At 32.3% G+C, this 16,754-nt stretch overlaps 1 protein-coding gene across 1 annotated transcript; it reads right to left on the reverse strand.

Moving 5' to 3' along the window:
• Positions 1–8,618: 8,618 nt before the first annotated feature.
• LOC128994187 (uncharacterized) lies at positions 8,619–12,638 on the reverse strand. The gene is made up of 7 exons (XM_054418559.1): positions 12,580–12,638; positions 11,711–11,741; positions 10,549–10,937; positions 10,252–10,297; positions 9,475–9,854; positions 8,877–8,913; positions 8,619–8,674 (listed from the first exon to the last, which is right to left on the reverse strand). Exons 1-7 carry the CDS (start codon positions 12,598–12,600, stop codon positions 8,619–8,621), a joined length of 960 nt encoding a protein of 319 aa, XP_054274534.1. The 5' UTR covers positions 12,601–12,638.
• Positions 12,639–16,754: the final 4,116 nt, after the last annotated feature.

A 16,754-nucleotide genomic window follows, 5' to 3' on the forward strand; every position in this document is an offset into this window, starting at 1 on the left:
CTGTCGATTTAACTGTGAGAAATTAATTACTTAAAAATACTATTTCCAGGTATAACAGGGGAGGGAGTTCAGTTTTTATCTAATTATCCATTAGCTCAGATGTATTATAGTATAGTCACTAATAGGAAATAAAATAAATGTATTAAATTATGTCAATCTGAATTAAAGGTTAAAAAGTCATGTTCAAACGGTCGACTACACGACAAAATTTTTTAAACCTGGTGGAGTTTTATGAAGTAAATAACTGTAACAGGAAGAAATCGTGATAAAAGTCTTCTTTGCCATTTCTAAAAGATAGTTATGTTCTTGTCAAGACTACAATATTGGCTTATAATGAAATACAACTGTTTTTTTTTTTTTTTTATACGTCAGTAGATTTCATAGAGGTATTATTCTAAATGAAACACCAGAAATCAAGAAACCTAATTAATAATTGAACTATGTACTGTATATATATATATATATATATATATATATATATATATATATATCTTGTGGTCACACAAATTTTTTGCACTTCTGTAAGACAAATGGAGGTATCCTTGTCTCATCTCTTTGCCTATTTTAGTTAAGTAATCCTATGGATTTAAGTGGGGAGGAAGCAGTGGATCAGGGAATGAATGCGGTACTACAAAACATTCTATTGGCAGATGTTGAACCTAGGATGTCAACAGTAACGTCTAGCAATTGGCCAACCATTCATCCACATTGAAGGTAGTAAAAACAGGAGTTTGTAGCGTCAATTTTTGTATGTTGCTTTATTTAAAAAATCGTGACAGGTATAAGTCACAACAGTTGCATGTTAAGGGATTATTCAATTACAAAAACTGTTAATGACTGAAACGAACAGCAATATCATCAAATATTCTGATTGAACCATTAGGGTGTGTGTGTGTTTTTTTTTACTAAACAGCAAAGTGCATGAGACTCAATTATCCCCTTATCCATAAAATATATCTTTGTTGTTTATGGTACAAATGCTTTTTTGCATACAACATTTAACCGTATGTTTGAACATATGAGTTTAATGTATAGAATATAAGTTTCACTACTGCTTCACAAAAATTAAGGTGTAAGCATATTGTTCTAACTTTTACTCTCTTTCATTTGTTTTATGTTAGGAGTTTTCCATTAATATTGTATAACATCATTCATTATAGTAGAGCATCATGGGCAGCCTGAAACAGTTATTTAGACTAAAATGACTTATGGTCTATTTAAACTTGCCAATAAAGCTTTATTTTAGAACACAAAGTAAAGATGATAAACTGTAAAGAGAATTGTTGTATGGCATTTATTTAGTTCTTAACTATAAATGTGACATTATTTCATACTAGGTTGATGAGCTAAATACTTTCATCATTAAACTCTACCCGATATCAATAATCAGTTTATAGACACTAAACTAACAATAACAACAACCGGAGCTAAATAAAATGTTGGGTTTCTAAGAGTTTAAATTTCTTTTGTATGTGTTACTAGGCTACATACTTAAAATACAAACAATAATACTTAAAACAAAGTCAATTAAAATATAGCTTAAAATCAATGTGACATTATTTCATATTAGGCTGCTAGGTTAATGTTACCTTCATCATTAAACTCTACCCGATATCAATAATCGGTTTATAGTCATTAAACTAACAATAACAACAACCGGAGCTAATGTTAGGCTTCTGAGAAGTTTAAATTATTTTTATAAGTGTTACTAGGCTGCAAATTTTAAATGCAAGCAATAATATTGGAAAAACTATATATTATATACATTAATCAATATAAAGAGCACTTGCATACCTTCTGATTGAGATTTAGTGAGCTCGCTAGATTCAGTGGATTGGTTCATGTAATCATAGGCAAAACTAATCAGCTACGGTTGATCACTGATCAGGCAATGCGGGCTTAGCACGTCATCACAATGCATGGTTTGTTCAGTTCCAGTAACAGCTCATAAGGGCCTGAACAAGAGTGGCTAAGTTTTTAAAATTAAATAGTTAATTGACCTTAGATGTATTGATGACTAGCTGTAACCCGCGGGCTTTGCCCCGTTTAACTTCTTAATTTTCAAGATTATCTCTTTCGCATGGCTCAATCACGTCCTGGTTGAAGTTTGTTCGCTACACTCACTCACCTTTAGGTTGGAGCTCGTTCGCTACGCTAACTCGCCTCCAGGTTAGAGTTCGTTCGCTACGCTCACTCACCTTTTGGTTGCAAATTAGCTGTTGTCATAAATGTAAAAGAAATAATAGTGCTGCACCCTGTTGGTAATCCTTGTAACTTTAATGATATTGAACATCATAGAACAGAACCAACTTGTTTAATTGAAACAGCTGTTAAGATTCAATAATTCCATTTCTCATAAGGTTAACATGGGAAACTCCAGAGCCACTGGGGCGGAGCCCGAAAGGATTTTTGAAATAAGAATATGCCTATATGTTAATCGGGAATGTGAGCTATCATCATGCCAAATTTCAGCCCAATCCGACCAGTATTTTTCGCATTCACTTGTCACAAACATACATCCATACATCCATACATCCAAACTTTCTCATTTATAATATTAGTAGGATGTTAATTATAATAAGTATGGCGAGCAATGGTTTCGAGTTAAGATTAAGGAAGAGTCCAATATTCTTACAACTATTAAATCGACTGTTAAAATTGTAAGACTTTTAGTAAGATAAACACTGGGTTTCTGTTAGGCATTTATAATAAACTAGCTGTAACCCGCGGGCTTTGCCCCGTTTAACTTCTTAATTTTCAAGATTATCTCGCATGGCTCAATCACGTCCTGGTTGAAGTTTGTTCGCTACGCTCACTCACCTTTAGGTTGGAGCTCGTTCGCTACGCTCACTCACCTTTAGGTTGGAGCTTGTTCGCTATGCTCACTCACCTTTAGTTTGAGCTCGTTCGCTGCGCTCACTTGCCTTCAGGTTAGCTCGTTCGCTACGCTAACTTGCCTCCAGGTTGAAGTTCGTTCGCTACGCTCACTCACCTTTTGGTTGCAAATTAGCTGTTGTCATAAATGTAAAAGAAATAATAGTGCTGCACCCTGTTAGTAATTTTTGTAACTTTAATGCTATTGAACATCACAGAACAGAACCAACTTGTTTAATTGAAAAATTGTAAGACTTTTAGTAAGATAAACACTGGGTTTCTGTTAGGCATTTATAATAAACTAGCTGTAACCCGCGGGCTTTGCCCCGTTTAACTTCTTAATTTTCAAGATTATCTCGCATGGCTCAATCACGTCCTGGTTGAAGTTTGTTCGCTACGCTCACTCACCTTTAGGTTGGAGCTCGTTCGCTACGCTCACTCACCTTTAGGTTGGAGCTTGTTCGCTACGCTCACTCACCTTTAGTTTGAGCTCGTTCGCTGCGCTCACTTGCCTTCAGGTTAGCTCGTTCGCTACGCTAACTTGCCTCCAGGTTGAAGTTCGTTCGCTACGCTCACTCACCTTTTGGTTGCAAATTAGCTGTTGTCATAAATGTAAAAGAAATAATAGTGCTGCACCCTGTTAGTAATTTTTGTAACTTTAATGCTATTGAACATCACAGAACAGAACCAACTTGTTTAATTGAAACAGCTGTTAATATTCAATAATTTCATTTCTCATAAGGTTAACATGGGAAACTCCAGAGCCACTGGGGCGGAGCCTGAAAGGATTTTTGAAATAAGAATATGCCTATATGTTAATCGGGAATGTGAGCTATCATCATGCCAAATTTCAGCCCAATCCGACCAGTATTTTTCGCGTTCACTTGTCACAAACATACATCCATACATCCATACATCCATACATCTAAACTTTCTCATTTATAATATTAGTAGGATTAACTATACACGTCACCCCTTTTAATGTCATTATTCTAAGAACATCTGTATACAACATTTAACTTTGTAAAAATTCGACATGAAAGGGTTTAAGTTAATTTTAAATTTGGTTTTAGTGTTTTGGTTATCGAAAATTTAAACAGTTGAAGTAATGGTGAATTTTCGTAGTTGATAAACATGTAACTAAAACAGGTTGTTTCAAAGGAGTGTGTTGCAAAGATGTATTTGCCACACTATTTGGCTTAAAACGTGTTTGTCTTATTTTATATTTCGATCATAATCAAATATTTCGATAACAAGAGCTATGTAATGATCTACAAGATGTAATTTTCATTTTTCTGATCTGTTTCCATGGAAGAAGGAGAATGACACAGGCGCTACAAACATTTAAAACGTGTATTGGAGTACATACCGGCAACAAAGAATGTGGTGATAGATATTAAAAATGAGCTTTAGAAAACTAATTGCGTAGCGGGTTCCTAGTCGTGTACTTGTGAAACTATCTGATTTTGGAACTTATTTGAAACAAACTTATTAATACTACCAAGAAGGATTAATGGAAAACTTAATTACTTAATATTAATAAAGTCATCTAAAGTAAAAATATTACATCATTATGGGTTCTGAGGAAGACAGTGAGATTTTGCGAGAGAAATTGCTTGTTTTGTCATAGCGGTCCATTCGTTATCTTTTACAATGATCTATATCTATCTTTCACACTAAGATTTTATTACCACGATTTTGTTTTAGCCAAAGGCTCTTAATTTTAGTTTGTGAGCTTTGTTGATGCAGCATTTATATTTAAAAGTCTTTAAGCACTTAAATTCATAGTAAGTCATTCTTATCTTTACCTAATCCGTCTATAAATAAAATTACAGTTTAGTTGGTACTTTGCGTAACCTAATGAAGTTGTTGTTTATTTTTATGTTTCAAAGCCGAATTATTTCGTCTGCCTGTCCGATGCCTGTGACGCCAATTTACGCAGTCTACTTTGAGAAAACTAGAGTACCAATCAAGATTCAAATAGCTTTACTCTAACTGGATTAGTAAGAATAATTTAAGCATGGCCTAACCCCTTTGGAAATAAAAAGGTTATGTTTAAAACCCAAATTCTGACACATTTTCCCCTACTATTTACGACTTACGTAATTCGTCAAGAACCGGTATTTGATTTGACTATATTCAGTTACGCAATTTAATGGGGTCTAACTTAGAGCAGTATATGGTAGTCCTTTTAAATTGCGTAAGCGTATGTAGAAAGAAAACTGATAATTTAGTTGTTTGAAATCCAATTTTAAAAAACAAGGTCTCATTTAATTTGGACTTAAGTTATCTATATTTTTTACTTAAAACCAGTTTTCTTAATATTTACGGTTTTCATAAAGATTTTGCTTTAGGGATTTTAAATTACCGCTATAATTAAATAGCTTGAGATATTTAAAAAAAAAAATTTTTGCTCTTTATACTTTCTAAAGCACACATTTATACTAATTGTGAAATTTCTATCTAGAAAAATGCCTAAAATATAAAATAATTTAAAGAAATCAGAAACATACCGACAAACAGAAATCTAAGCATTTTAGACCCATAATTATACGGAATTTTATGTTTGTCTTAGCCCAAGGAATATATTGTCTTAGTCCACAACATATCTCCAGACAATTTGGAAACACCCTGTATACTATAAATATGCATATCAAACAGTATTTAAAATAACAATTTTAATTTGCGGTTGTATTTGGTATTAGAAAAGCTTCAATAAACATTACAAAACTTGTTTTCTACAATACAATTTTAATTAAACTCATATATTTCAGAACTCTAGAGATTTTCAATTAAGCTACTTAAAATGCATGACTTGTCGATCATCCAAAGACTTAATGTTTTTTTTTTTTGTTTTCTCATGAAAATTAAATTATACTTTAACCACACAACTGATTGTACCCCAAAATAAATTGGCACAAATAGATAATACGGTACTAAAATACTAATGCAGGTAACACAGAGGTTCAGGAACATTAATAATTTGTTCAACAATCCAAATCAATCCTGATCAATATGACAGCTAGTTATTCTCCTCATTAACAATTCGATTTGTTCCTACAAATAAGGACCATAACTGTTCAACATGAATACAGCCTACAGTTTGACTGAAAGCCGACATTGTGTTGTATTATAACAATGCTCAGTACAATGCTCAGTACAATAGACGTTTTAAACACAATATCAGGTAACAATGGTAATAGAGATTATTGCATGGTAAACATGTGTATCGTCCATCATTAGCTGAGAGCGTGAGTGCCATAAAGCATCGACTGTAGGTAATTACAGTTACAGTATTATCAATGAATGATTCACTTTTCCATTAAAATTGGGTTTTCCTACCGCTGCATGGAAATGATATCATTGCCATACCTGAAAACAGTACGCAAAATAGCTCATTTCCGCTCTAGAGCGGGAACGGATCATCCCCTTGCTAATAAGTTGATCTCACTATTGTGGTTTCTAGACCAACCAAAGCTGTGGATATGGTAAGTTCTTTAACAGCTGGTAAGAAAATAACATAACCTTAAAAAAATCAATCATAACTTAAATTACATTTTACTTACATCAACAAAATGTATATTTGAGTTATTATAAGCTAATTATGGTGGTAGGAGAAATCTTGTGTGAATTTTAAACAAACAGGCATTCCGTTCTTAATACACATAGCTATTCTGTGATTGACGCACAGTACGTTGAAATTCGCCACTGCCGAGGTGAATATTAACTATTAAAATAAATAGTTTGGTTATTTTGTGTGAATTTTATCCAATTTTGTGTGTGTGTATGTATTAGGCTCTCGTAATCGTGTTACTTTACTTTTCTACCAGTTAAAAGTGCATGTAGTTGGGTTACAAAACGATTATAAAATAAACGGTATTAGCATTCTGACACATACGTTCTCCCATAAGTTTGTCAACAACCTTTATCATGTGTAAGCGGTGTAAGAGTAAATATACGGAAATGGGATTTGTACAATTTTGTTTAGAATTTAAAGGACTATAACATACTAAATTTTTATCAAAATCGTTCGGGCCAATTTTGGGAAAATCCAATTTTTCCGTTTTTTATGGGGTTTATTGGGAAAATCCCCATTACAAATCAAAATTTCTAAAAAAATGAAAAAAAAACGCCTGGAGATACCATAGATTAGAACCTAAATACCAAATTTCATCTAAATCGGACCACAGGTGTAGCCCCTAGCTCTGTACACATCCAGACACACGCACCCACACACACACGCACACACAGATATCACTTGGTAAACCACTTTTTTGGGTCCAGGGGGGCCCAAAACGAATATATCCCCTCAAAACTCAAACACGAAAATGTTGACGAAAACAATACTTTCTCCATACACTATGGTATTGGGGGAGAAAGTAAAACTATACAAGACCAATTTTATATAAATATTACATTTTCACTCTTTAAACCAAAACATCAAAAAGTGTCACGAAATTCGATTTGTCTGTGGGGTTTCTACTGATATTTAAATATCAGTATGCATAGCATAACCGCTAACTCTGTGATAGTCAGGAATGTGGAGTATTCGAAACAATCAAAACCAATAAACGAGTTGATCCCCGACCTAATTTAAGCATTAACCTTTGGAAACTGTGTTAAAAGCTACATCAGATTACAACGGAGAGAATGCTGTTGTGAAAAAAATTGGTTCAAATTGTGTGTCAAAACATTTATTCATATTGAGAAATCATAGCGTAGGTAGGGCGCATTTAAAACATGTTTTCGAAGTCATATAATAATTATGTTAATGAAATCTCTACCAATATTTAAGGAGTATGAAACATATCTAAATACCATATTTATATAAGTCCGTAGTTACTCACATAGCTGCCATTTTGGTTTTTTCACTTATTGATTTATTTCTTAATACCCCCACCCCGCAGCAAACCTGCCGTCTAAGCGAATTTCCATTTGGCTGAATTGATTTTCAATTGATCTGTATAAATAACATTAGGTTTAACGAGTACCTAGGTTTGCTGCTACAAGGAAACTAATAAAGTGTGTGTTTTAAGTAAAGTAATTATTGCTTAGTATTAAATGAATATATTTGCCAAGTTTGATCAAAAGATATCCATAAACAAGCAAACTACAAAATTTTACAATATTCTCCATAAGAATAACATGGGAATTATAAATTTACCATTTTTTTAGTTTTCTCCGTAACCAATAGCCATACAAACACACTTTGATATACTGAATTGTTTGTTTTTTGAAGCTCTTTAAGAAGGTTTAGAGAAAAATTGTGAAATTGTGTGTTTGAGGGTCAAAAGTGAGAAAACCCAATTTTTACCCCATAAAACCCCCCATAAAACCCTGTTTCCATGGTCCGTTCAAGTTTATCCCACCTTACACCTTCAAACCAAATTTCATGAAAATCGGATAAAAATTACTCAAGTTATCGTGTTCACGGACACACACACACACACACACACACACACACACACACACACACACACACACACACACACACACTCACACACACATATATATATATATATATATATATATATATATATATATATATATATATATATATATATATATATATGTATCATTCTTTGTATCATATGCGTCTTAATTATTCATGTCTTATTTTATGTTTTATTACTCTAAGTCAACTATGTTGTAGTTACTCTTTCAACTTAACATTCGAGCTGTAAATCATACTCTGTCTAATAAATCCTATTGGTGGAACCCGATCATCATGGTCGCACACTTAGTCACTTCCCTGAGTTGACCGTGTGCCGGATCTTCTCTCTTTCATTCTCATACCCGCCTTGAACACGTGATTACCTCTTAAATGTGTGTGACCTAAATACGTGTTTTTATCTATAATATTAGTACCCATCCCGTAACAATGTGCGTACATTACGTGATACAAAAAAAAATGCATTTCAATTTTAGTTTAATCATCATAGAATGTGGATAAAAAAGACCCAGTAGATGATTTCGTATAGGTCATAAATAACTCTCCTTACCTTGTCCAAGTCCTTGGCTCATTTTTTTGAAGATATCCTATAAAAGTAAAAGAAAGTTTGTTATTAAATGCCGTTGAAACATCCCATAAGCTAATCTAAAAATATCAGTAGTAAAATTTAGGTTTTTTTTCTTTTCCTCGTCAAAAATCGGTTATCTAGTAAATATCTGACTTTCGTCGAGTGAATGAAAGGGAACAAACTCGTCAAGGTTTATGTAAGTATGTGTACATATGTGTGGTGTAATACAAATGTTTATGAAGTCATCCCCATGGCATTATGCATGCTGTAAAGTACGCACGTATTTTAACTGTATGTTGCTTTACTTAACATCGCTCACTCACATCCTTCGATTTATAATTTAGTTCAAACACGTTCACAATCGTACATACCATTTTATACTTTTAAGAATCATGTTTTGTTTGGTAATCAAAAGATATCATCTAATAAAAAAGGTTAAGACTAATACGAATTTACTATGGGTGTTCGTAAAAATTAAATCAATTTGTTATATTATATTTAATTGTTTATTAAATAAATCTTCCCTTGCAATTAAGATTAACTATTTAAGTTAAAGCTATTTCAACAACAACTGCCATACCTCTTTCTTTGAGTCTTGCAATATCCATACTGTGACGGGAAGTTGGCTATTTACAAATTCTTTTCCTTTACACTTGCCATTTTCAAAGTACGCCCAATTGTCATTCGACAACCATACTTCCACCATTTCGTCTTTCACGTTTATAATGTTTTTGTCCATGTTATCACAAGTGGTCATAATAAGTAAGGCTACTCTGTTTGTACCTTCTATGTCATTAAATAGAATCGACACGTACTTTGCATTAGAATCTAATTTCTCTCTTTCTTCGTCATTTAGTTCGTAGCATTTTAAAACAAATTCCGTTTTGGTATGGACGGTAATTTTGATGTTTTCTAAAATGCCATAGGAGTGTAGTTGAAAATCAGTAAGAACGTCTATAACTGAAAATCAAAATTATTTTAATCTATAAATAAAGTAACACAAACTTTAGAGTTTACCGTAAGCCACAGGCCTATCAAAAGAATACTTAAATCTAGACCTTAAACCTTGATGAAAAACTTACCCTAATTATATTAGTTTTCGAAAAAAAAAACGTGATGATAAACGATAGAGATGTTAGCTTATCACCTTGCAAGCTTAATAATAAAGCAACTATATAACTACATATAATTTAATGCCCAACTCACAAAATATATCAGGGCAATTTAAGTTTGAATTTAACTATTTTGGTCTTATATCTAGTACAGTTTAGTATTAGTGACAGTTATGTAAAGTGAGTTTAGTAAATCTTTAGTATTCACGATTTATGCTACTAACGCTTTTGTGTGTCTAACTCACCTTTAGATTTATCAAAATGTGGGTCGTAAGGATATTCGTTCGGGTCCTGTAAGACAACACACTACATCACATGGCATATAGCATAAAAAAAATAACTCAAAAGTAATATATGAAATTTGAAGTTTTTCTGTTTATCAAGTCTTGTTTTAACTCATCGCCAAGTAATTCAAATGGTTATTCATGCAGGTGTCCTTGATGAACCATATCAAGGTTAATGATAAAACAATTTATGAAAGTTTTTGTCATAAAAATTGCAGTGACAGCCATTTAACATGCGTTACTTAGGCATGATCTTACCTGGGGTATTAGAAGAGACCACGATGTATCAGGCAAGCGATTGCTTTCTAAATTCTTCCCTTCACATTTTGTATCCTTAAAGTACGCCCATCCCTTCCCATGCAGGTGTACTTCAAATTCGTCATCCTTTACGTTGATTTCCTTTCCAAGACTGTAATAACAAGAGTCGGGATATAGGGCTGCCAGCACTACATTTGCAGTCCGAGATGGATGAGAAGTGTAGAGTATTGCTACAAGCTTGTTGCGTATGTGTTCATTCGGTCCGAGATCAAAACTTTCTTCTTTTTCCATTTGGAAACATTTTATAATACTTTCGTCCGAATACAAAGTAGTTTTCAAATTGTTGTTGTTGACAGCATAGGTGGGTATCACGGTAGACACATCATGAACTAGAAAATGTAGTGAGTAACTAGTAATTTAATAATTTTATGGGAATTGACACTTATTATGGAATGAAAGCCGTATTTATAACTATGATTTTTAGTTGCTAAATTATAATTTTAAAGTAATTCGATAACAAGTTTTTAATTTATCAGCCAGATTAGGTCATCAAAATTCAAAATATCCGCTTTCTCCCTACAAGAATGCAGATTTGTAAATCTCTCTCAAAAAAAATTATTTGTTGATAAATACAAAGAGTCATAATAGGTTTTCGGATGTTTATCTCTATGAACACAAGAGTGACGGATGGGCTTTGATCTTTCGACCAATGACCCGAAATATATTATAATATGTTAATATATAAATATATGAGTTATTTTTAACTTATATATAACTTAAAGCAGTTTCAATGTTAGATCAGGAAGATTCTAGGTAATTATCATAATATTGCCTGATAATTGGAAGACTTAAATCGTACTATTTATTAAAACCCATCATTGTGTATTTATTTAATAAGCGAAACAAACCCGTATTTACATAACTATAGAAAAACATAACAAACCTGACCGTTTAAAATTGTCATGAGGTATATTTTTTAAGTATGAAAAATATAACTCAAGTATTTTACAAAGATTGAAACCGTTCAATGTTAAAAGCTTTTGTTTTATACACCCCGACTTTGAATCCCTTCTCAACTTTTAATGGACATATCTTAAACTGAAACGTGAATAATAAGAGTCTATAAATCTGTATTTGATGTTGTTTTGATAAGAAGTATTACCTTTGACTCCACATATATGAGGCACGAGCCCCTGAGCTCACTGATCAAGCGTTTACATAACATTATCAAATAGAAGTTCACAATGCAAGACGAAATGTTACAGTTTAGCATTATACCATTCTAGTATAAAACCTATTCCTACTAATATAGTGCACTAAAAGGATATAGTAATGGAAGTTCTTCTATACAGATCAAGTTTGCAGAGATCTCTAGATGTGCTCATATGTATGTAAGTTACTGAGCTGTAATATATAGTGTAGATCATAACGCCCATTTTTTTGTTTCTAAACGGGCCCTCAAATTCACGCTGAACTGCACATAAAAGAAGGTTTATTCATGCTTATATAATTTAAAAGTAATATTTTTGTGCCTATTTGTACAGAAAATTTTAAATTCTGTGCCAACATAGATAATGAGTTATTAATAAATTATTTTATGTGGACTCCAACGTGAAATCGGAGAGCACGGCTTTACATGAATACTACGCAAAATCTATAGAGGCACATAATTTTAGTTTTGCACAAAAAGACACAAAATTGGTACAAATATTCACTATGAATATTTATATTATTTTATATATGTGGACAACAACCCAATGATTCCCCCAATATTTTTTATATACATTTTGGCTAAACCATCAAGGGCAGGTGATAAAAATAATAAAGTTAATAATGAATTAAATTTTCAAATTCTATGATCTATAACGTATTATGAAATTTGAGACCAAGTTATGTAATAAAAGAAAAACGGTCTAGATGTTTTTTTTTTAGAATTATTCAATAAAGATATTCATTGGATTACAGGTAGCTAAATAACTTAACAAGCGGGTAATTTTACTTAAAGTATTTGGCAATACATTTTACACTCACCATGAACAGCAGTAAGAACATGTTGTTACTACTAACTAGCCGTTGCGCAAGTAATGGACCTGGATATGAAACGATTAAGCTGGTGGTGCCAATTAAAATTTCTGTAAGTAATAGAGTTGAATAACAGGTGTATAATATTAGATATTGTAATTACCATCGGACATCTTTATAAAGTTAAAACCTTTATATTTATTTCTTAGTAATTTATTTGATATGCAGTTTGTAAATAATTTGTTTTTCCAAAGTAATAAAACATTTTATCCGTGTGATATTACTTAACTAGCCGCTCATACCCATGCTTTGCTACGGAAAGAAAATGCAGAAGAGAATATTTGAGTTATTTAGATATGTTGTATGAAATAGTTTCTTATTAATCATTCATTTCAGAGACAAAACTTAGTTCTACCGTATTGTTTCATACAATGTTTTTTCTTGTTATTTGGGTACGCTTAATTTAAAGCGTACTTACCTATAACTTTCTCTACATACATTTAAAGTAAATATTATATGCTAACAAATCTAATAACATAAGATAAACATACTTTACCTTGATTCTTAGACAGCTGTTTAGCCTCTATGCCTATTTAAATAATAATAGATATAAATTACACAGAAAACCACAAGGGAAACTGTACAAACCATTTACTATATTTTCTAATGAAACATAAAGCTCTCGCTAAGTGAAACTCGAATTTCTGCAATGTACACAAAAAAGACATAAAAAAATATTTACTGACATATGGTTTAAACAAACACTATAGAAATATCTTCCAACCTATACCAATAAAGTGCATTCTTAAGAAAGTACTCAAATTTGCCGACGGGGATCAGTCCTAGCAAAGTTTTAAATCAAAATCGTCCTATGTACATCCGTCGTATATTGGCAATTAACTAATTATAATTGGTTGTATTATATTATAACAATATTTCAGCTTTATTGGCCCAGTAGCTTAACACGAATCAAAATGTATCACTCACAAATGTCAAATTATCCAAACGTTAACGTTAAAAAATGAAAATAAAACTGTCCACACTGTGCACTTTTATTAATATAAACTATTTAAGGTAATACTTCGAAGTCTTTGGTGCCTTTAAAAGTCACAACAGCCCTTACTTTCCCGAACACACCCTATAGTAAATGATGTATGAAAAAAGTCAAGGGACGGTTAAATATTTAAAAGAATAATCGAGATAGAGCTTCAAGGCTTGGTACAAAGTTACTGACCAATAACGTAATTTTAACACATTATTCAGTGATACGGTGGGGACGGCCCACTAGGAGTCGGAAAAAATCTTAGATGTAAACCTAGATTGATATGCACATCAAATCAAAAGGCATTTACTGGTAGAATACAATGCATAATATTTGAAATCTAATGGACAACTGAGTAAAAAGTTACAGCCGTTCAAATATTTCTTCAATCTGTCATTTTGAATGTTTGAATGGCTGCTATTATTTACTCAGTTGTTCTTTTGAGCTCAAATTCGCTGTATTGTATTCTACTAATAAATACCTTTAATTTGATGTAGATATCGACCTATTCTTACGTTCATGATTTTCTTTCGTCTTAGCGAGCGCCCTCCCAAAGAGATATCGTATAATATCATTGCAAATAATGTATATTTCAACTGCTGTCAATATACACTGCAAAAGTGAATATTATTTAAGTTCAGGTTTGCGGGATTCTATTTTACTGACGAAGACCTTTAACTTGATGTGTACCTATGCGTACTTATAAGATTTTCTTCTGAGTCTTAGTGGGCCGTCCCCCTGAAGATGTAGCATATCTATGGACCAAACATAAATTGGTCTGCCCTCCTCGGAACTTGGTAATCACATTTCCAACAATCACGTAGAAATTTACAAGTATCTCCACTATTATAAACTATATAAACTAGGTATGCGGCCTCAAGTCTGCCGCGGAGTAAGAAGCGATATAAACAATCAACCTTCTTTACAAATTCTTTTTGTATTAAAAGTACTATGGATAACAACATAAAAACATAAGTAAATTATATTGATAAATACAAACCTTATGAATTGCAAATAGTTGCGTGCACTATTAGCATTAATTTGCTCGATATGTGTTAAGTCCTGTAGTAGAGAAGCTGGAACTACTCCAGGATCCACGAAATTATCAATTGTAAATTTGCTTGACTTGGTCAGGCATTTACTGCACACTGATGAACCTTTTGAGCTGCTCATCTCACAGCGAGAACATTTGCTCTACGTATTATAAGATTTATCATAATATATTAACAGTTTTTAAATTTGTTTCTCAAAGGCTTTGGTCATTATCAAAATGTATTTCGCGAACTCTCGCCACATTATTAGTCTTTCTTGCACGCCTTCAAACATTTGACTTGTTTCTAGCTGGCATTATATTAGCCTAAAATGCACATGTCATTAGTAAATTAGTTATGCGAATCCATGTAATAATCAATACTCAATGGTAATCATCGGACTGTCCTTTTATTTTGTACTGTGTTTTGGAATTTGCTAGATTACTGTAGATGGGTTGTCTTGTCATTACCAAATGTTATTACGATATTATTCTTTCTTTATTTACATTTACGTGTTGTTAATTTAATAACCATCATAGCAACTCATAAGGGTTATGTTAAAAATTGTATTTTAGTTTAAAACTGTACAGGCATTATCAAACTGAAATTTGTTTTATGAAATGTTCACTGTTTGTCGAAATAACCCTGGTCAGTTTGGCTTTAATATGTTCAGCCCATATATAGACTTAATTGATTACATAGATTGCATAAGGTCCGAAGTCGAAGAGATTCGTTCTTTTCACTCACTCCGCTCAATTATTAAATAAAATAATGTCCTGTATTAAGTATTCACATGTGCCAATTCAGTTAGCGTTACGTCAATAAAATTTTCATTGGTACAATAATACCTATAGTAGTGGTATGTATGATTAACATTTAACATACTATTGTTTTTTGTTATTGTATGGTTTAGCTTTTGTTGCTTTCTTCTTTGGTATACTGTAAATATTTTAATGGAAAACCTGAAATAAAAAATTACATTTTGATTATTTTAGTTTAATTATCTGTCAAAGAAGAGGTAAGTGAGTACCATTAACAGGGAGTAATTTGAAACTGTCAGATATTATATTATAAAACAATGCTTCCGTCGTCGTAGTTTTCTATTATGAACCACCTAAAACAAATAAGACATGTGATTACGTTGATAATTTAACTTTGTTTTTGTAAGTCAATCTTGCATTAGTAATAAAACTGTGACTGAGAAAATTGTTGCTAATTACCATTTTTACTATCAGTTACTTAAGTCACATGATCTTGTGCCTTTTTGACCATTTCATTGCCCCCCCCCCCCCTCCCCCATGACATTGCTGCTTCAGACCCTATAGAAGATGCCTTTTCCCTCTGATGAGTACACTCCCCCTGCTATAACCCTGGACCACGTTGCTGTCTTCAATAGCCCAGCAGCCACAGCTTCCCAAGGACAGACTTCTTTGTCCCAAAGTGCAGTAGTATGGTATCAGTTATTTTTCTCCAATAAGATTATTACCTGCACTAATTATCTATAAATACTATAATTTCTAATGTGATCTTTTGTTGTTAGTATAACATAACTTCCATATTTCTTCACCCATTTTCATAAATGTGATGTCATTTTAAAGATTATTTACCCACTACACCGGAAATATATATAAATCACACATTATTTAGTAGTTTTTCGTACAGCCGATCTATTACATCATTCTAAAAGCAATTTAGACTTGGTGTCATTATTTACATTATTCGATCAGGTGAAACATGTGAATTCAATTATTCAAAACAAACGAATATTTACTTCTCAAATTGGAGTGATTTGTTTTTACTTAATACATGACCTCCAACATACTTAGTCTGTCCGGAGATGAAATCAATTAATCACTTTAAAAAAGTACAAACAATAAAAATTCAAAAGTAAGCTCCGCATTATTTCTTTCGATTTTAGATTTCTTTATTTACGACAAAGGCTTAATATTTGACATCCCTATCAACCATTCTATGTATATTAAGAAATCCATGATCAAACATCACCTCTTATATTTTCTTTACGGAAAGTAAACAAAAGAAACGTCTTATAACACTGAAAACATATATTTACGCTTATACTGTTACTCACAAGACGGTAAATATACAAAAAA

Source organism: Macrosteles quadrilineatus, unplaced genomic scaffold (assembly GCF_028750875.1).
Source record: "Macrosteles quadrilineatus isolate MER2022 unplaced genomic scaffold, UCM_ALF_1.0 Scaffold_5__1_contigs__length_97177068, whole genome shotgun sequence".
Taxonomy (NCBI): domain Eukaryota; kingdom Metazoa; phylum Arthropoda; class Insecta; order Hemiptera; family Cicadellidae; genus Macrosteles; species Macrosteles quadrilineatus.